The sequence below is a fragment of the Typopeltis vanoorti genome, chromosome 9, assembly GCF_054136105.1.
Source record: "Typopeltis vanoorti isolate ZY-2024b chromosome 9, IOZ_Tvanoo_1.0, whole genome shotgun sequence".
In the NCBI taxonomy this organism is placed as follows: Eukaryota; Metazoa; Arthropoda; class Arachnida; order Uropygi; family Thelyphonidae; genus Typopeltis; species Typopeltis vanoorti.
The window spans coordinates 133,627,253-133,650,117 of NC_143557.1; the positions used below are offsets into that span (position 1 = coordinate 133,627,253).

At 35.8% G+C, this 22,865-nt stretch overlaps 1 protein-coding gene across 3 annotated transcripts in view; it reads right to left on the reverse strand.

Annotated features, from left to right (window-relative positions):
* LOC150103585 (septin-7-like) overlaps positions 1–22,865 on the reverse strand; it is a 210,644-nt gene that overhangs the window by 155,345 nt on the left and 32,434 nt on the right. For all 3 annotated transcript variants that reach the window (XM_090398309.1, XM_090398311.1, XM_090398308.1), the window contains exons 2-4: positions 16,157–16,397; positions 2,225–2,331; positions 1,177–1,277 (exon numbers count right to left, since the gene is read on the reverse strand). In XM_090398309.1, the coding sequence (XP_090254435.1) occupies positions 1,177–1,277; positions 2,225–2,331; positions 16,157–16,397 (449 nt within the window). The remainder of the gene's footprint in view (positions 1–1,176; positions 1,278–2,224; positions 2,332–16,156; positions 16,398–22,865) is intronic.

The following is a 22,865-nucleotide window of genomic DNA, read 5'->3' on the forward strand; positions in this document are numbered from 1 at the left end:
TGTTATAAGCAAAGACATTCAGATAATGAGTGGGTCTCTATATCTCTTCATCTATGAGACATCAAAGAGCAAGGCCATGAATTATGTTGGGGTAGGTGGAAGACCTGAATTTATGTATATCTCATTATTTTTTTTAATGCAACTTTTGTAACTTTTTTCAGTATACTTGTGAATACAAATAAGGCGGAATATGAATGAAACTCTGTGTTCCTTTATACATTAAACTTCATTATCTGTAATTACTATTCACACTCGGGTGCTCGCATCTGATCTGACAGATACATTCAAAATGTTTAATATAAATATTCTTACACAATTCAGTGTATAGCTTGGAGGTCATAAGTAGCTGTGCATTCATATGTTACGAGTGATATTCCGCATTGTATTTTGATGTCAGTTTGGTTTAGCACGTTATATAAAGGTTTGTGATATTTGATAGTATATATCTGAGAGATATATCGCGACCTCCCTTGTCAGTATAGTATGGTTTAGTTGTTTTTTTTTATTCTTTGTTCAATAATTTCTAGATTGTAACTGAAAATAAATAAACCATCATGTATTACTGAAATAGAGAGCCAAAGGCTTATTTTTATCATACATGTCCTCTAGGAGATGTGCTTTACATTTATGGAAAATACTAAGGAAAGTGATCTGGAGTTTGATCCACCTTTACTACAAGTTCCCCATACTTGCATCCACCGAAATTTTTAGTTTCTATATATTCGGCTATGAAATAATGTTGGATTCAATATTTATCATACATGTCCTCTAGGAGATGTGCTTTATTCCATAGTTGTTTTTCCAAAATACTAAGGAAAATGATCTGGAGCTTACTCCACCTTTACTATGAGTTGCCCTAGCCTGAACTAGGTTGGCTTACATTTGCATCTGCCAAAACTTTTATAGTTTCTATATATATATTTGACACTAAACTCTTGTAGTTTCTATATTTGGCTATGAAATAATGTTGGATTTAATATTCACTTAATTTGTACCATCATGTACTATATTTGCAGTGTTTTTTCTTTATGTTTTGTTGCATTTTAGCACATACTAGTAATGAATGTATCTCTCAGATATACCATGTCGTACAGTGCAAAATTACCGCTGTGATCTCCCGAGTGTTAACAAATTTACATTTGACAACAAGCAATTATTCTATTTTACATAACTTACCATTCAGAATTGTCTACTGCATCCCCAAATCCTGGTGTATCTACAATAGTCAACATAAGGTTAACTCCATTTTCTTTTAATAGCACCTTTGTAGTCTCAATCTGTAAGATTAGTTATGTTATTAAGAAATGAAAGTTGCTGATATTATATAAGTTCTTACAGAAATAAATGTTTTTTGCTCATAAAATATTTTCACTGAAAAGCTGTTGCAAGTATATTAATTAAGTGAGGCCCTTTTAAACTTTGTACTCTATGGAATTGGAGAGATAAGACAGAATAATATTATTGGGCTCACTTATTCCTAGAATGGTCATTTAATTATTTGTATGTATCGAGAAGTTAGAGATTAATTCATTATTTTAATTCTATAAAAAAAAAAGTCAGATCTCCTTAAAGAGATAAAGTGAATTACTTATTATTGAGAATTATATTTATTGTATTGATATATATTTATATATTTACAGCAAACAATTTAAATGTTTATATACAGAGCTTCATTCTTTGAATATACCAATATTATTATTACGTAACACCTCCAGGAAGTCCAAAGAGACTCATCAAGTGAGGGCACCTGCTCTACAACTCTGCGTCTCCTCCAGTCCACCAAATGCAACTACCTTCATCATCTACACCAACGCCATCTACCACCAACCACCATGACTAGTATTTTCACAGACAATCACAAACATCCATGCCCATAGTGGGATTCAAACCCACAGCCTTATGGGTGGAGAAAGGATATGCTAACCACTCGGCCAAATAGGCTGGCAATATGTTGATCCTGAAGTTAATGGACCATCATAGATACGAATCTGAAACATTCTAACCAACTAAAATAAAAATTAAATATTGTTATTTTACTCCATGACTGTCTTTAATATATAAGTTGGATACAGGTGGAGAATAATATACTTGGAGCAAATCAAGTCATTAAAATATAACAGCTGATATTAAGTTACACCATTCAAATAATAAAGTTCATTCTTATGCAAACTACCCATTATAAATGTGAAAATTTTAGAATAAGTGCTAAAAGAAATGAACATACCTGTACCGTTTTCTTTATTCGATGTGAAGGTCCTGGATATTCATTAGAATAAATATCTGTCAGGAACACAGAATTCATCAAGGTTGATTTTCCTAAGCCCGATTCTCCTGCAAAAATGCATTTATGTGTTAGACATCTGATTTATTCATTTATTCAGAATTAATTCAAAAAAACTAAAATACATTCATACATACATTTCATATATATTGACATGTGTGTATGTGTGATTTCTTCATTCAGTCACCAAGAAATGTTGAATTAAGGGGAGAAAAAAAAATCAACATATTACAATGTAAACTTAGCTGGTCTACAAATATATTTGTGATTAAAGTCAGAAGGAAACCTGTATTATTTTAAATTTAGATATAACTATTACAAAGGACTTCATTAGGTACAGGGTGTTCGGGATAAATTTGACATATTTATAATTAATTATATTTTTCCGTAAGTTACATGTATTAACACACACTTCTCTTCATTTAAAAGTTTGGACCCTTCTTCATTCATATACAAGATGTCAGAAAGGATGGATAGCTGGAACCCACCTGAATCATGGAAGAGAATAACTTGTATCATGATGATTCGTGCCCGCCATCAAAATAAGGATATTACGACTGCTGCCCAATGCTCCCTGAATACAGTAAAAACAATCAGGCATGAACTAGAGACTTGCAATGGTGACTACGAGGATGTAGCAAGAAGAAAGATCCCTAGCAGACGATCTGATTGCGTTCGTACAGCAGAATTCCTCGCAAATCTGCAGGAACAGGTATTGAAGAACCCTGGCATTGGAATTCGGGCTTTGTTCGTGGAGTTGCTAACTGTAGTCAAGCCCTGGATAACAAGGGTAGCCAATGGTAGGCCGTATGTATGGCAGCAGGATTCGGCCCCTTGCCACACCTCTGGGAAAAGTCAAAAATGGTTGTCTGAAAATTTCTACGACTTCACCAGTCCAAATGTTTGGCCTCCAAACTCCCCAGACCTTAACCCCATGGATTATTTTGTATGGGGCGCAGTTGAAAAAGACACCAATCGCACTTCCAGTAATACAAAAGCCCAGTTAATGGATAAAATTAAAACAGTTTTTGCGGCCCTTCCCAGGGAGACTGTAGCATCAGCTTGTTCGAGGTTCCGAAGCAGAATTGAAGCTGTGATCGATGCTAATGGTGGTTATTTTGAGTAAATCTTGTTGATAGTATTGTAATTAACTCTGCCTGTAATGTTTTTTTGTCAATTCATTAAATTTAATAGATACAAAGAAGATTTTCTTTTTCCTTACGAAACTGTCAAATTTATCCCGAACACCCTGTATATACAAAAAAAAAAAAAAAAAGCACAAAAAGAAGGTAACATACAAACAGTAAAATAATAATATAGTGCCAACAATATGTATTCGTATTACATAGGAATTTTGGTCATTCAAGTTATTTGTGTGCATGTGCCTATTGTTGTGTACAACTTGAAAGCTGTCAGATAGATTAATGCTAACATTTATATTTAAATGCACTGGATCTATGATCTCTATAGATTCCTAGTTCATTCCATTTCAAAATGGAATGAAAATCTAGGAATGAATAGCATTTGTGTAAGATTTCAGAGAATTCAAATTCACATTTCAAAGAACTCTGTCTTTTTCCTAGATCATTCATTTTGATTTTTTGAGAGTAATAAAAAACATACTATAACATCATATCACTGACACAGCTAACTTGATGGAAATGGGCTATGCTCTCAATAGATTTTTCCATCAATAGTATGGGGTATTGCATTTACAGGCAATAAAATTCCAGGTTATTTAAGGACTATGTTTAGGCTTAACATATTGAAGCAAGGACCATATTGCAATGAAGATGATAAAAATGAATGGATTTTATACTTCTAAAGAATTCTAGCTAACTTGATGGAAATGGGCTAACATAGGAAGAAAAACAACTTTTAATTTAGCTTCCTCACTATCAGGAATATGCTAAGCTTGTCTGGAAGGAAGGAAGAGTTAGTTTGTTTTGCTCTCTCTCTCTCTCTCTCTCCATGTTTGGGGAGGGGGGTTAAAAATAGCAATGTAAGTAAACAAGGAGGAATGATATTAATGATACAGATATCTTATACGAAAATTATTTATTACTATAAAATATTCATCCAAACTTCATAGGCAAATTCAGTACAAAATAAGTGGAACAAAAGCATACACATACACACACACAACAGAAAATTCAACCATGTCACATCAATGAGTCAGTAAGTCAATTTTTCAGCCCCATTAAGGCACACTACTTGGGCCAGCAAATGAACTTTATATTGCTCCCACCCTTTTATGGGTGGGAGAAAAAAAACAAACAAACAAACACCTGACAACTATCATATGGCATTGTGTTTGCTACTTGAGTCTCAGCCCCAACTATGTGACTCCATGGAGTCCAAAGAGTCACTATGGGAGACAATTATTATTTAGCCATTATTGCTGCAATGCCCATCACCTTTTGCCTGAGTTATCAACAACAAAGCACTCAAAACTGTGCCTATGGCAAACCTACTCCACTCATAAAAAAATCTAGTGTTACACCTTTACTATATTTCTAAATTTCCTTGTTCTCTCCAACCTAGTCATGTACTGGAAAATTTCTTTAACATTACTGCATAAAATCATTTCAATAACTTGTGTTTTTATCATATCATCTTTTTTTTTTTTTTTTTGCTAGCTGGCTAAATGTTGTAACCTACAAGCCATCAGCCTAATCTTTTCCAAAATCATCAATTTTGATCACTGTCCCTCTCTCAATTCTCTCTACCGCTACTGCTTCCATATTCCCAAGAAATCCAGGCAAACTACCTGTACACAATAGTTCAGATATGATTGCATCAAAACTGCATAAAGAGGGATATAACTAACTTCTTTCTTTTAGGATTACACGGTGATCACCATTCATATTTATAAATTTAGGGACACAAAAACACACGTGTTGAACAGATTATTTTATTAATTACTAATAAAATAAAACATGATGTTTCGACCCCTGTATCAAGGTCATCATCGGAAGGATACAAGTGTATAAGGAACCAAGCTACATGCTCTAGCTCTGTATACCGGTAAACTAAATCTACGTAGTTAATTAATCCTTTTCCCTAGCCTGACCTCTAGTGATTAAAAATAAAAATAATAAAAATAAATAAATACAACTACAATAAACTGCTAAAGTCCTCATGTATTAATATTCTTCTGGATTTGTACAGTTCTGATTGTTATAATATGATTTCTTTCAGTTGCTGTTGAATGTTACAAACACTTGACCAGGTTGTCTTCTTGTAGTGGGATTTTTCTACGGATAGTTTAGGTTGTTATACAGGTTGTAGATGGGTCCTCCACATTCTTGAAATGGTTAGGCCATCATTTTTGTTGAGATTTGGGTTGTGTTTGAGCATTTCACATGACTCTTTAAATTCTCTCTCAAACTAGGTTTTGGTGCGGTGTAAGGACTTGGTATTTTTCCAATCAATTCTGTGGTATGTTTGGAGTGTGTGGCCAGAAAGGCCGATTTTTTCCAAAATGGAGGTATTTAATGTGTCGTTTGTGTTCATCTTGTCTGATTGGGATAGTTCACCCTGTTTCCCCTACGTATAGTATGTTACATGTGCATTGTATTTTGTATACCCGTGGGTGGGTTAGGTGTGGAAGAGGATCTTTAGAAGAACTGAGTAGGTGTCTTAACTTATTTGGGGGTTTAAAGGTGGTTTTAATGTATTTGCGTAGTGTTCTGTCTATTTTTTCAGAAATGCCTCTAACATAAGGAATGGCAATAGCATTCCTGAAATCTTTTTTGTTCTTCCAGGTATCTTTATGGAGGATCTCGTGAATAGTTTTTTTTACTGTATCCATATAGATATAACTAAATTATTCACTGCGAGTATTTCCTTAACATACAAGTCATCCTTTGAGATATTTTGTCTACTTCTATGTCATTTGATCTCTTAATCCACCATTACCTTTAAATCTCTGTTCCTCGTTAATCTCTTGCAGTGCAATTTCATTTCTGCTTGAATGACAAAATTACATGGTTACAGTTTTTTTCATCACAAATTGCAAAACTTGACACTTAGACATTGAAAAGAATAACATGCAAGAAAGTTTTAAAGCGAATAAAAGTTATTTTTTCAGAAATGCCTCTAACATAAGGAATGGCAATAGCATTCCTGAAATCTTTTTTGTTCTTCCTGGTATCTTTATGGAGGATCTCGTGAATAGTTTTTTTACTGTATCCATATAGATATAACTAAATTATTCACTGCGAGTATTTCCTTAACATACAAGTCATCCTTTGAGATATTTTGTCTACTTCTATGTCATTTGATCTCTTAATCCACCATTACCTTTAAATCTCTGTTCCTCGTTAATCTCTTGCAGTGCAATTTCATTTCTGCTTGAATGACAAAATTACATGGTCATAGTTTTTTTCATCACAAATTGCAAAACTTGACACTTAGACATTGAAAAGAATAACATGTAAGAAAGTTTTAAAGCGAATAAAAGTTGAGCAGCTCTCAGATGTGAACTGTAGACTAAAATACAGAAAGATTATTGAAAATAAAATGAAAGAGTTTGAGAACAGGAATCAAACCTTGGAGATTCAGTGGCAAGCTCCGAAGAAAACATTGATTGATTCTGCCAGAGAGGCATGTGGTGAGGTTGTATGCAAGGATAAAAAAATCAGAACTCCCTGATGGACACAGGAAGTTAAAGAGGCAGTGAAGGAAAAGAAGAAAGCATATCAAAAGTTCCTGGCAAATAAGTCAGCTTTTACTCTTACAGAATACAGAGACAAATGTAAGAAAGCTAAACAGTGTGTAAAACTAGCTAAACAAAAGTCATGGGAGGACTTTGGCAAGAATATAGAAAATAGAAAAAATAGATAAGTCTTACAGTGGCTGCACTGCATAGTTCAGAAAGCCTGGACAGAGGGACGAATTCCCGATGATTGGAGTAGAGCTCTCATAGTACCCATATATAAAAAGGGAAATAAAACTGAATGTGAGAATTACAGAGGTATTTCCCTACTGAGTGTTCCTGGCAAGATCTATGCAAGTATACTTGAGAAACGGTTGAGAAGAATTGTGGAAGAAAAGCTTGGTGAAGAACAAGCTGGATTCAGGCCAAATAGAGGCTGTCAGGATCAGATCTTCACTTTACGACAAATAGTCGAGAAATCATGGGAATATAACAAATATCTGTATTTACGTTTTGTCGATTTGGAAAAGGCATATGACAAGGTGCCAAGAGAGAAGCTATTCAATACGCTGCAGTTATATGGTGTCAATGTGGCATTATATCAAGCAATACTTAGTCTTTATTTGAGTTGTAAGTCAGCAGTTAGAATTGAAGGAAGTACAGAAAGATGGTTTAATGTTAAATCTGGTGTGAGACAAGGATGTACATTATCCCCTCTGTTATTCATTATCTATATGGATCACATTATGAAGGAAAGTGGTATTAAACCTGATATCAAAATTGGAGATGTTAATGTCAGTTCTTTGCTTTATGCGAATGATGTTATACTTCTAAATAAATCCGCTACAAGTCTGCAAGATTTTCTGACTAAATCGAATAGCTGTTGTAATAGATATGGTATGAAGGTCAGCAATAAAAAGACAAAGACAATGAAAATAGGCAGAATCATTGAAAATGTCAACTGTGTTGTGAATGGAGAACCTGTGGAACAAGTAAAACATTTCAGCTACTTAGGCACGATTTTTAGCGAAGATGGTCAATTAAATATAGAAATAGACAACAGAATCAGCAAAGCTGGAATGGTGGGAAGTCAATTGAATAAATTCATATGGAATAAGAGAGAAATTAGTTGGAACACTAAATTAGCTGTATACAAGACAGTGTTCAAACCAGTTTTAACTTATGGATCTGAGAGCTGGGTCAGAAGTAAAACACTTGACCAAAGACTAGAGACCACAGATATGAGAGTCCTGAGAAAGATTAGGGGCGTGAACAGATGGCATCAATGGCAATATCATATTAAAAATGAGGATATTAGGAAAGAACTTGACATTGTCAGCATCCAGGAATGTGTTAGCAGAGCTAATCTCAGGTGGTATGGTCACTTAAATAGAATGGGAGAGGAAAGATTAGCAAAACAAGTGTTCTCTGCCAGGTTGGCAGGAAAACGACCCAGAGGTAGACCAAGATATAGGTGGATTGATACGGTACAATGTGCCTTAGACGATAGAAATATAATATCTGATAATGTTGGAGTCTTGACAAGTAACAGACTGATTTGGAGGAAAATTGTAGATAGGAAGTTAGTACTGATGTAATTTTTTCATGTAGTACTGTCATATCCTGTACACCCCTTGAGGGTACATGGCAGGAATTTGATGATGATACTTAGACATGCTGAATTGGCAGAGATTATCCTTTGCCCAAATCGGATCATCTTGCTGGATCTCTACATTATTTTTATTAATTATTGCTTTCCCAGTTTAGCATTATTGGCATTATTACCCCTCAGCCCATTACCAATACTAATGATGTACAAACTGAATACCAGTGGCTAAAGAATAGAGTACTGTGGGCCAACACTGAACTCTATTCTTCTGTACCTACCTTCTCTTTGATTCAGTTCCATCATATACTACTCTATGATGTCTGTCCATAAGCTTTTTATCCAAAACACCAGCTTCATGTCCATCTCCATATGCTCCAACTTACATATTCTGTCAAATGCTTTGGTAAAATCTAGCAAGATTAAAATTACCCATTTCCCTTATTGATATCAGCTCTCACTTTATTGTAGAAATGGATTAAATTATTAAGACACACCTCTCCTTCACAAAGCTATCTGGTTCCCCTACTATTACCACTTGTGAGATCTTAACTGGTATATAATTTGAAACTTTGATCTTGATGCCTCCTTTTATGTAAGAGGAACTATTCTGTCCTCTTTCAACTCTCTTGGCAATTCAACTCTGCTGAAATTTAAACTGTCTCGTAAAGGGCACTGCCATTTCACTTGACCTTTCCCCTGTTCTGCTATCTCTTCCAACTCAATGATTGAATTCACACTGATGTTTCTTAATATCCTAAACCTTGAGTTTATTTACTTCTATTCTTATTTTGATCCTATAAGATCAGTTATTGTATTATCTCCACATAGATGACACATTTCAAAAGTGATTATTCCATCATCTTCTTACAATCAGCATTTATTGAATTATGCTTCAATAATCATTTTGCTTTTGCTTGACACACTGCAAAAGAACTTTTAAAGGTTTTTTTGCTTGAAGAGTAGTAGAATAGGTTGACAGAGTATGTTGTGGGTACTATAACTGTGAATGAGTTCGCAGCAAAGGATGATAGTTCTTTACATGATGTTTAGGGCCTCCCTCGATGAGTCTAAGGACTACCTTGGAGTTGCCCGTAATAATAATCATTATTATTTTTATTAATCCTTAATCATTTCCAATACATTACTAACATCCTTTCCTTGCAGTTTCTTAAGCCAATGGCACTACTCCAGGCTACTTCTTGAGTTTGTTATAATCAACCACTTTATATTTCCACATATAACATGACACGTGATTGAAGCAAGTAGAGGCTTTAATGTTTTGGATTTGGTAATAACTTCACAAGATGTAATTGTTAATGAGGTGTTGACACTGCCGCCAGTTGGTGAGAATGATCTTGAGGTACTTGTTTGGGAAGTGAAGAAACAAGAAAAGGTCACTGCCAAAAATAGATACATGTGGAAGTATAAACCAGGTGATTATGGGAAGCTCTGTAGTCAGCTAACACCAGTACATTGGGTAGATGAGCTGAGCGGAAAAGATGTTGAAAATGCATGGAAACTCATAAGGCAGTATCTGACAAAAGAAATGTGTAACTGCATACCAAGGGCGAGTAAATAGAGTGGGAGTGAAATGGATAAATAGCAAAATCAAGCAAGCTGTGCTGGAAAAGAAAATGTTATGGAGGAGATACAAGACAGTTGGTGGTAATCAGAGCCATGAAAAGTATAAGGTGCAGGCTAGAAAGGTGACGAGCATGATAAAGAAAGAAAGAAAAGGAGCAGTATATGAGGAGATTGGCTGGTCAGGCCAAGGTTAACTCGACTGAATTTTTCCGCTACATGGCAAGCAAGAGAAAGAATAATTATGGCAAATTAACATGGCAGCAGACTAACAGCTGCAAAGGATATAGTGGAATTATTGAACGAGCACTTTATCAGCATATATCATACTGGTATAAATTATCTGGTACAATATATAGAAGGATTGGAAGTAAAAGAAACAGAGGTGTATCAGATGTTGTTTGGATTAGACGTGAATAAGGCTGTAGGAATGGATGACATATCACCACATATGTTTAAGAAATGTGCACCACAGTTGGTTATGCCCTTGAACTGGTTATTTAATGAAAGTCTTGCAGTGGGTAGGGGTCCTAAGGAGTGTAAAGAGGGCAAAATAGTACCACTCCACAAGCATGGTTCTAAGACAGAAATCTCCAACTATAGGCCAGTCTGTATAGCTGCAGTTGTGTTCAAGGTGTTGGGAGATTGATAAAGAATAGAATTAAGAATTTGGGTTGATGGACATGGCATTCTTTATGAGGGTCAGTATAGATTTGTAAAGAGTAGGTCCTGTTTCAGTAATTTACTTGCATTTTATGATAAGGTCACGAGTGTGTTAGATAAGGGAGAATCATATACAGTGATATTCTTAGACTTTGCAAAAACGTTTGATAGATTACCACATGCTAAGTTGGTGTACAAGCTGCAGAGGATGAGAATCAGAGAATGGCTCTCTGAACGATACCAGCATTTTGTGTATGATAGAGCAGTGTCTCAAAATGAAGGGTGACCAGTGACGTGTCCCAGGGTCCTGTTCTTCAGCCCCTGCTATTTAACTTGTTTGTAAACGATATATCATGTGGACTGACTGGGGATCTTCAATTATTTGCTGATGATGCAAATTTGAGAAGAATTATAAATAGCACTGCAGATGCTGAATCCCTTCAGGAAGATTTAAATAGACTTTTTATTTGGACAAAAGAGTAGGGCTGTAGTTTTAACATCGATAAGTGTAAGGTGTTGAATTTTGGAGTGCAGAAATATAAGGCTATATACTATATAGATGGTGCTGTACTGCAGGAAGTGGATGAGATTAGAAGGAATACTGCAAGGATTGCACATCATAGTGCTGCTATGATAAGAAGTACTCTAACACGCAAGGATAAGGAAGTGGTTGTGCCACTATATAAGGCACTGCTCAGACACCACACTTGAACTATTGTGTTCAGATCTGGTCACCTGGTTTTCAATGTGATGTGGAGACATTGGAGAGGGTCCAGAGACAAGTGACTAAGACAATATCAGGAATTTGGAATGCTGCCTATGGAGAGAGGTTGAAGAAATGTGGATTGCAGAGTTTGGTGGATAGAAGGAAGAGAGGTGATATGATAGAGATGTTTAAGTTAGTGAGAGGATTTTATCAGATTAATCCAGAGGGGGATTATAAAAAGTGTAGAAAGTGAGAGGGGAAGAACCAGAGATCATTCCTGGAAGTTATGTAAAAGTGTGATGGAGAAGGGTGTGAGGAATAGATTTTTTAAATGGAGAATTGTCAGTGAATGGAATGCATTACCAGAATGTGTTGTTAATGCAAGAAGTGTTAAGGACTAAGATTCTATATGATAAATACGTTGTCTGTTGAATGAACCTCCCAAGATGAGTCTATCGACTCCATGGAGGGCATAATAATAATAATAATATTTGAAAATTCCACACACTTCTGCAATTTCTCAGATAAAGGCCATGTGTCTCTCCCCCTGTCAGGGACAAAATAAATTAAACATGCCAAGAAACTATATTCTTGGTTTAATCCTTTATCCAAGTGTAAGTAAACAAAGTTTGCACCTGAAGTAACTTCAGGACTGGACAACTCATATATAGAAGCTAATGACTTCAAATCACTTGCCTTAGTATCTCATAATGCAAAGCACATATCCTTACTGACATGTATAATGCTATGCATTATGGGAAGGGTCAGTACCCAGACCCAGAAGTGATACCAAGGTTGAAGTAATGTAGAAGTCACATTTCCATATTTGAGTAGCCAAAAGGTGTCACACCTTATACTAATATACTCTGTATTTTAGTAATTACAGGAAATTGATGAGGCTATGGACCCATTGACAAGTAAAGATGGGAGATTATTATCCCACTTTATAAGGTTATGACTCACCTACATGTTGACTACTGTGCATAGATTTGGTTACCTGTGTTACTAGGGGACCGGGAGGTGGCGGAGAGGATTCAGAAATGAGTGACCAAGCCATGACGTGTGTGGAATGTTCCCTATGAGGATAGATTGAAGTGTGTGTGTGGGTTAGAGTTTAGCTGACAGGCAGAGGAGAGGGAATTTGATAGAAAGTTATAAGTTACTAAAGGAATTCTATAAGATTTACAGAAAAGAAAATTTTCAATACATGGGTAAGTAAGGGAAAAGCAAAGGGTCCCACTTAGAAGTTGCCTAAGAGTGTGATTAGTGAGGATGTGCAGACTAGGTTCTTTACTTGGAGATTGGTGTATAAGTGGAATTGATTGTCGAGTTGTTGCAAGTGTACAAGTTTAAGGAGATGTATGATAAGTATTGTGTTAATGGATAGTGTGGGGTCTCCCCCATTAAGTACCCATATAAATAATAATATATTCATGTATTCCTGATTGCATTTTTGTGAGTGTTTTCTACCACTGTACTGACACTACCTGTTTCATTTAGCAAGGTTTGGTTCTTGTTTTCAATCTCTCATTAGTTCTTGAATAATGGTTGTGTATTTGAGACAACAGTTCACCTCTAATATCTGCTCAACTTTGATTTGTTTCAAAACTTTCTTACACACCCTTCTTTTCAATATGAAATTCACTTTTATCCTGCTCAACACTGAATGGTGATCACTTCCAATTTCAAATCTTCTCTTGTGTCTTACTATCTGAAATAGCAAGAAAACATAGTCAATGAGACTTTTCTTATTCCTTGCATCGTCTCTCCATGTGAATTTCTGCACATTTTTATGTTGGAACATGGGTCCAGCAGGTCCTTACCATTATTATTTCTTTTGATCTTTTCTCCAAATCTTCCCAAAACATTTTTATATGTCTTGTATTAATTTCCTATATTGTTTAGATCTCTGACAAGGAGCAACTTTTTCTTTTTTTATTATGTCTGCTGCTTTTTTCTATAGTGGCTCAAAAAATTTCTCCACTTCTTCCTTGTTAGAACCTTCTGTGGGATCATAGGCACAAATAAATTCTATTATCCAGTTCCCCCATTCTGATATTTGCCCAGAGCACTCTAGTTGATACTGCCTGCCATTCAAGAATATCATCCTCATATTTACTGTTGAACACTAATATACTGAATACTTTACATATATCAGTTACACTGATACATGTAAAGACAAAAAAATAAACTCTGTATTGGACAAAATATGTGAATACCAAAAGAAATTGATTGAACATATTGAAAGAATGAACAGGTGAAAACTATCTGAACAGATACTTCATTAACACTCTGGAGGACATATAAGTCACAGATGAACAAGGAAAAGGTGGAATGAGACTGGAACCAATCAGTGGGCCGAAAAGAAGGATGATGATGATCATCATCATGCGTATCAAGGATTTAGGACTAGCATGGACTGATCTGATCTTCTTGGTGGAGGGAGTGACCATGACTTTTCTTGGCAGTGCTTTGCCTAGCTTGCACATTCATGGATTCCCTTTTGGAAAGAGGATCATAATAAAGGACCATGGTTTCATCCCCAGTGACAATGGTTTCTGGCACTTCTGATTCCTTTGGCAAAGCTCTAAACATTTGCAAGAACAGGTCACATGATGCTCCTTCTGAATTGAAGAGAGAAGTTGGGGCACCCACCTTGCACTGACCTTCCTCATGTGAAGATGTGACCTTCTTGCAAATGATGTGAAAGACAGTTGTTATAGAAAGCCCCAACCTTGCTGAGATTTCTTTCAGCTTCAGCCATTGAGCAGTTACTCCTCAACAAAAGAGACATTTTCCTCAGTCATCACTTCCACAGGCCAACCATCACAGAGATCATCTTCGATGATCTCTCTCTCTCTTCCTAGGTGAAATTGTTTAGCTCATTCCTACATGATGGAATATGAAGGAGAAGATTCCCCATAAACACCACCCAATTGCAGTTCGATAGCACTTAGAGAAAGCTCTTCTTTGGTGAAAAATTTTATCACAGCACGATATTCAATTTTTAACATTACAACCACTTAGAATGCCACATGTTAGTCAAACGTGTTCCTCCAACTGAATGATGCAAGTAGAGAGATGAAAACTGGTACATTAAGCTCCCAATAAATGGTGCTATCTGTCATACATGACGTTTTAAAATTGGCAAGAATTCTGTATGTCAGGAACAGAAATTTTTGGAACCTACCTCGTATCATCTAGGTAGTGATGGTGCAATATCAGAAGTGACACTGACTAATGGGAGAATAGAGGTTAAAGAAATGGATGTGCTTAAAATATTGCAGAACCTCAATGCAAACACAGCCATGGGATTAGATGCCATATATCAGATATATTAGACTGCCCATGTATTACAAGAATGAGCAAGGGAATTATCAGTGCCTCTGATGACCTCTTTAATTTAATCTCCAATACTGAGAAGGTGCCACTGGAGTGAAATGAGAGGAAATTAGTCCCACTTCATAAAACCAGCTTCAATACAGAATTATAGGCAAATCAGCATCTCAGGGGTTGTGGCTAAGGTACTGGAGAAATTGGTAAAAAAAATTCAGGACAGGATAGTAGGAATATGAAACTCCATAAGGGACAATATGGTTTTGTAAAGGATGGGTCTTGCCTAGGTAATTTGCTTAATTTTTATAATAAAGTGGCAATGGAGTTGGATAAAGGAAATCACTACTCAGTGATAATGCTAGACTTTGCAAAGGCATTTGACAAGATTTCATATAAACTCTGTTGCATAAATTGGAGCAAATGAGGATGGATGTGAATATGGTGATTTGGATTCAAGGATGGTTGATAAACAGATATCAAAGAGAGGTTTAAGGAGGAGATGAGTCCAGGAGAAGATAAGTGACCAGAATGATGTACCACAGAGCTTAGTACTTGGTCCTCTGTTGTTTTATTTGTATATCAATGATATAGGAAACGAATGAAATGACAGAAAATATTCAGTTGTTTGCTGATGATGCTAAACTGGAAAAAGTAATGATAAATGTAGGTGATACAGAGATCCTGCAGGAAGACTAGACAAGCAGTATAAGTAAAGGTAAATGGCTACCAGTTTAATGTGGCTAAGTGCAAGGAGATGCACTTTGGGAAAAAGAAGAGATAACAAGCTGTGTACTATACTGATGGAATTGAACTGCAGGAAAGTGACGAAGCCAGAGACTTGGCATGATTCTGGAAGGGAGTTGAAGTTTAGAAGATTAAGAAGGTAGCCAAAACAACACATTGGATTATGTGTTGATGAAGAACACACTAACAAGCAGGCTATTGTTCCCCTATATTGTTCCCCTTATTAAAGCCATATGTAGATATGGCTTTAATAAGCCATATCTACACTAATGCATGCAAGCCCAGAGACCCGGATTCCATGGGGTTGAAGTGATAGTGAAGAGGATCCAGAGGCGAGTGACAAAGAATGGAAATTATGTAACAGTGTGATTAACAAAAGTGTTAGGGCTAGATTTTTTTATTGGAGGGTAGTGAATGGGTGGAATAGGTTGCCAGAGGAGATTGTGAGTGCTTCATCAATGAATATGTTTAAGAAGAGGTGTGTGATAGGTATTGGGTGAATAATACATCTCCTGCGATGAGCTTTCTGCCTCTATTGACATATGTATAATAATACACTCAAAAGAAAAAACTCACCAACTACCATGAGCGTGAACTCAAATCCCTTTTTGACAGCTTTACGATATACTTGGTTAGGTAAGTTGGCAAAACCAACATAACCCTCCATATCTTTTGTTAAAACAGAATCCTTCATACTTTCTTTCTCTTTACTATATAATGATTCTTTTGATGAATTCAGTGATGATGTAGTAGAGTTGACAGTTGCTGAAGTAGGAGGGCCATCTTGTCGAAAAAACAGTTCTCGTTTGGCAGATAACTGAAAGAAGGAACGAAAAAAATTCATTATGGATTTTTTTTCCTTTAAAGGTCATAAAATTATTTTTTTTTTTTAAATATTTCCCACCTACAAAATATTATAATAGCAAACCTATAGTGCATCTGTACTGTGGGTGGGCTAAGAATTTTTTATCCCATTTTTTATCAACTCTAAATATTTTTTTTGTAATTTTTTAAAATTTATTTTTGTATAGTCCAGAAACCCTGCTCTAGAAACTAAACATGGAACTTTTTTCGAGCCACTTCAGGCCTCCGATATGTGGGGCAGTGGTCTCACATGGGGAGATGAAAGTATGCTAACCGCTCGGTTAATCAGACCAGCATATAGCATGTTAATAACAAAAATATACTTAAGTATAAAGAGCTAATAAGCTTCATTTCGGCAATGAAAACATTATTTAAATTAAGGGGATATTAAATCCCACATAGTTTTAAAACCGAATAAGAAACTCAAAGATTGGAATCAGAGAGTTTCATGCTGAATATAGTAGTAGGTTTAGGTCTAGCTACTCACTGATGAAGCCTCAAAAAAGGCTGAACCCGGTCTGGGTAGCGACCTCCCTACCATAATGTAATAACAGCATACATTTCCTAGGAAATGTGTTTTTACATTATGGAAAATACCTAAGAATTTACCGACTTTGCTGCGAGACTTCCGGTATTGCACTACGTGCTAGGGTCACTTGCATTTGCTCATGCCAGTGGTCGCCAATACTTTATAGTTTACTATATTCGGCATGAAACTCTCCGATTCCAATCTTTGAGTTTCTTATTCGGTTTTAAAACTATGTGGGATTTAATATCCCCTTAATTTAAATAACAGAAATATATTTTTTAAAAATATATACAAAGATATTTTTCTGTTTAATTTTAACAACTGTTTTCTTTGTAAAAATCATTTGAGATATATTTAAGTACTTTATATGAATCACAAATTATTAGCCACATAATTTCGAAACAGAGAAAAATGTATAATATGCACAAGTTTTTTTTTAATAAAATGAAAAAAATCTGTGAAAAAAAGCACTTTTAAAGAAAATAAAAAAGTTTCAAATTTTACCAGAGTTCATGAGAACATAACCAATATTCCCCTTTTATTCGTGTTTTGAATTGTCAGTTCTCATTATAGACCAGGCAAAAACCCCATCTATTAAATACCATGAAAGTATCATGATCACTTCATAAGTGAACTCCTCATGGGTACATTAAGTATAACACTGTTGGAAGTTTTTATTTTGCACTTGGTTAGATAGACTATAGTAAATTTAGTTTAATCCTTTATCCAAGTGTGAGCAAACAAAGTTTGTGCCTGAAAATATCTTCAGGACTGAAGCAAGGTGGTGCAACTGTTGGCAACTCAAAGCAAAGGCGGACCCAGCTCTCTTCACTCCTTGTCGTAGTATCTCCCACCGTGGAAAGCACGTCCTTGCGGACATGTATAATGCTATGCATTGAGGGAAGGGCTACTACCCAGACTGGTTTCGACCTTTATTGAGGTCTCGTCAGTGAGAGGCAGACCCAGAGGTGGTGACACTAAATACAGAGTAATTTAATAATAAGGTGGTACACCAGTTAGCAACTCATATAGGTAAATATGACCTCTCCAGTGCTTCTGCCTTAGTGTCACCACCTCTGGGTCTGCCTCCCACTGATGGGACCTCAATAAAGGTCGAAACCGGTTGGAAGCTTGGGTGATGAATGGCAATGCTGTAGCCCATGAAATTTTAACTGAGGCTCGGCTGTTGCTGTCATCCAGGGCCTGCATGGTGGGATAATGAATGGCAATGCTGTGCTGTAGCCTGTGAAGTTAACTGAGGCACGGCTGTTGCTGTTACCCTTCCAGATGAGCAAATGAACGGCTTTGCTCAGTGGTGGGGGAGCCTGCCACGGTATAGAGCCAATTGAGTTTCTGACTTTCTGATCCTGCGGGTCGCTCATTATTGGGTGATCCGGGGGATTTTGCAAGTTTTTGGAAAGGTATCCCTGCACTGAAACAAAGGAAAACTGGTCTGGGTAGTGGCTCTTCCCTCAATGCATAGCATTATACATGCCTGCAAAGACATGTGCTTTGCATGGTGGGAGATACTGAGACAAGGAGTGATGAGAGCTTGGTCCACCTTTGCTCCGAGTTACCAACAGTTGCACCACCTTGCTTCAGTCCTGAAGATATTTTCAGGCTCAAACTTTGTTTGCTCACACTTGGATAAAGGATTAAACTAAATTTACTAAAAGTATAACACTAGAAAGGCTTCGGTTTGGTCTAGGGGTGAGTAGATTTTTCTAGCGGGCAAGCACATGCCGACTGGAAAAAACAGAATCTTTTTTTTTTTTGTTTTTACTTAAAAATTCTCCAATCAAGATACAGCACTATTAATCATTTTCTGGAGCTCCTATTTATTGGAGCATATCATTAAAAAAAATGAGAGATCTTGAGCAATTAAATTTTTTTGTGACAGGTAGTGGTTTGCATAATTTATCAAGCTCTACCAATAAATGTAAAAGTCATGTTAGCCTCTATCCTTAACCAACCTATGATTCCACTGCCAGTCATTCAAATATAGGTTAACAATTTACGTGTTTCTTCATAACAATGCTGCACTGCATAAACAACACCAGAAGGGAAAAAGCAATTATTAATTGATTGAACTTACTACTATTTTACTGGTTTTCTATCAGAGCATAAATTACAATTGTGAAACACACAGAACAGAATTAGGCAGTGAAATGAAGCACTGGTGTGAATAAATTTTGCATAAACCTAACTGAGTTCTGTATACTTACCACAGTAGTAATTTATGCTCTATGATGCTGGTTAGAAACCCAGAAATTTATTACTAAGTGTAATAAATTATCATCATTTTCTTTTTTTCTGGGTGTTGTTTATACCTTCAAAATCCATATAATAAAAACTACAATAGAAAAGAATCAAGATTATTAAAAAAAATATGTAATATAAAGAAAGCAAATATATGCAATTCCATGCTTTGATTCTTATAATTCCTGAGGTATGAAAAAAATCATATTTACCACATTATTACAATTAGAAAATTCTGGAAACAGTTACTAGCACTTGGAATTTTATTACTCGACTATAAAACTTTTGACACCAAACTGAAATTTAAACAGCTGCACTCTTAAGAGCTCTGGGAGTCTCTTTCTCTCTCATCCCCATTAGCTTCAACACAAGCAACAGACTACAAAAATATACTAAAACAAAGCAGCAACAGACTACAAAAATATACTAAAACAAAGCAGCAACAGACTACAAAAATATACTAAAACAAAGCAGCAACAGCAATATCTCAGATCGACGTATTATAAGGGAATAATGCGGTTTATAAGTTTAACTGCAAATTAGAATGCAATATATGCTACACTGGATCAGCTATTCGTTCCTTCGTCTTGTTTATTAGAACATTATTCAGACTACAATAACCCCATACCAGACCACCTACGTTCCATCAAAAGAAATGCAAACAAAAACATAATACCAATAACATTAACAAAAATTCCACTACTGAAATATCACTGTATGCAATACAACCTAAATACACCGCTAAAATTGAAGAAGTTACCATCACTGATTTCCAAGATATCAAAACTAAATTACGTTCCTCCAAATAAGAACCAATCTGGATATTATAATAAAAAAAATAAAAATAAATAAATCTTATCTAATTTCACCTTCTTGGCAATTATACAAAATAAATTACCCTCATTAATCTTGAATCATCCAAACTCCTCTGAATATACAGTCTTGGATCATGCAGCAGCCCATGGTCATGATCTTGTATGACCATGGGTTGCTGATATTTATCAGATGATAAATAGTGTTTTGCACTATTTATCATCTGATAATCAGCATGCAGGATGACTTGCCATTTCAGATGAACATGTTGAGCTTGTTTGAGAATGCCTTTCAGTTGATTGGCGATGAACTGTAAGACAATTGGTCCAGGAAACTGTCCGTCCAACACACCAAAATGTTTGACACATTCTAAAAGAGAGACTTGTACATGCAAAATTTCAGCTCAGTGGATTTCACATCTCTTTGACTGGGATGCAAAAAGAGCACAGATACATGATGGCTAGCCTCGATCTGGAATGATATGAAAATGAAGAGGATGCATTCCTGAATCATATCCTAGCTATTGATGAAACTTGAGCAAAAACTTTGAGCCTGAACTGAAGAGCCAATCCAATGAATAGTGCCATTTAGGATCACAATACAGATCACAAGAGATAAAGAACACTTAAAATATAAGTACATCTGCCAATATATGCTATTAACTGCAACTCCAGGGCAGCTCCAGTTATAACTATTATAATTCAAAATAAATACCTAATAATTATGAAACACAGAAATTAGGAGTGCTACTTAGGATGTGTCCCAAAATTGTGAAAGTAAATAATCTTTCAAGTAAAAATAACTTCAGTGTTAGACTAGTTTTATTCCAGTGAGTTCTATGCCTAGTGGATAAGGCATGGCTGACCAAACTAGACTTATCTGACTTTGAAGTAGAATATAATCTTGATACTCTTCCACACGAATCTGAGCTGAATGAACAGTCTGTTCATAATAACAAAGGCTGCATGAGTAATAAAAGATTTATAAACTCTTTAGGATGAAAGAGAAGAGGTTATTTAAATTCCAGTCTTGGAAGGAATTCAATTTTTGAACTGGATAGGAAGATACATATAGGTTAATTTGAAAAAGAAGTCTTGCAATCCTTCCTGAGATTCCCTTTACTACGGAACTGAAATTTTAGAAACTGCTTCTGGAGGAGGGCACCACAATTATTAATAATTTCATTGATTCATTTGGAATTATATGAAAGTAGCTCTGATAAAGGACAGTTCTTTATTTAAAAAAGAATTAGTGGAACACAGTTATGTGCACGGTGAAGAAAAGTTTTAATCGACTATATTTCCGACAAAGGTAATGATGTGATGAAAATTAATGTATTTTCCAGTATTCATTGTTTTTCTATATACTGAGAACCGTAAACTTCCATTAGGTTCACAAAATGAGAACATCAAGAAAGGGAAGCCAATTATGTGTGCTGCTTCAAAATGAAGTTTAGATGTTATGAAGGCCTTTACCATAAACATAAAGCCCATGATTGGAATTGTTTTTTGGAGCAACAGCAGCATAATCCATTCGTTTTGACAAATGACTCAGATTTCACTATTTAGTTTAAAGAACGGCCTGAAATATTGATAACTGCTTTGGTGTCAATTTGAGTGATAGCAGAATGATTCTTATTTACATCTGTATACAACAGCTGATACTGCTGTGTATAGCTGAGTCTGGATGATGCAATCTTTTATGATTTCCCAAAAACATCTTTCAAAGTCTTTCTCCACAAATATAGAGCAGAGTAGTGAGAGAGATACTAAATCTAGGAATATATCTGTTTCCATTATATAGCCATAATGCAAAATTTGCATAAGAGTTCTCCATGGAACTATTACACAAATCAGAGCAAATAGTGGATGTGAAACTAGTGTTATAAAAGAAGGGTAACTAAAGAACCAATGCAAAAGATTGATATATGGATGAACAGAATTCCAGAGAAAACAAATGATTAGCTATGTAAAAAAAGGCTCTGTACTTGAACTGCTGCTGTTTAGATAATATGAAAGAAAATATTCAGCTGTTTACCAATAATCAAAAATTGGGTAGTGTTATGTTATTATTAAGAGAGACCTCAGAATAGTCTGGGACTCATTGAGAAAGGCCACGTACTAGTCCCACCAGCAGTCATAGCTGCTTGAATTCATTCACATTACTTGCACATACCACATCCAACTGCAATCCATTCCAATTACATCTCGTCTCATCACTCCATGTCTTAGTATCTCCCATAATGCAAAGCACATCTCCTTGCGGACATGTGTAATGCTATGCATTAAGGGAAGGGCCACTACCCAAACCGGTTTCGACGTTTATTGAGGTCTTGTCAGTGGGAGCCAGACCAAGACTATAGTCTAACCAAGTGGGAAAAAACTTCCAACATCTTTCTCTAAATCTAGAGTGATTTAATAATTAGGTGAGACACCTTTTGGCAACTTGTATAGGTAAATATGACCTCTCCATTGCTTCCACCTTAGTATCACCACCTCTGGGTCTGGCTCCCACTAACGAGATCTTGATAAAGGTTGAAACCAGTCTGGGTAGTGGCCCTTCCCTTAATGCATAGCATTTTACATGTCTGCAAGGAGATGTGCTTTGCATTATGGGAGATACTAAGACACGGAGTGATGAGAGCTTGGTCCACCTTTACCACGAATTGTCTCAGTCCTGAAGATACTTCAGGTGCAAACTTTGTTTGCTTACACTTGGATAAAGGATTAAACTAAATTTATTATAGTCTAACCAAGTGGAAAAAAAACTTCTGACGTCGTTCTCTAAATCCAGAGTGATTTTAATAAAATTTAAAAATTT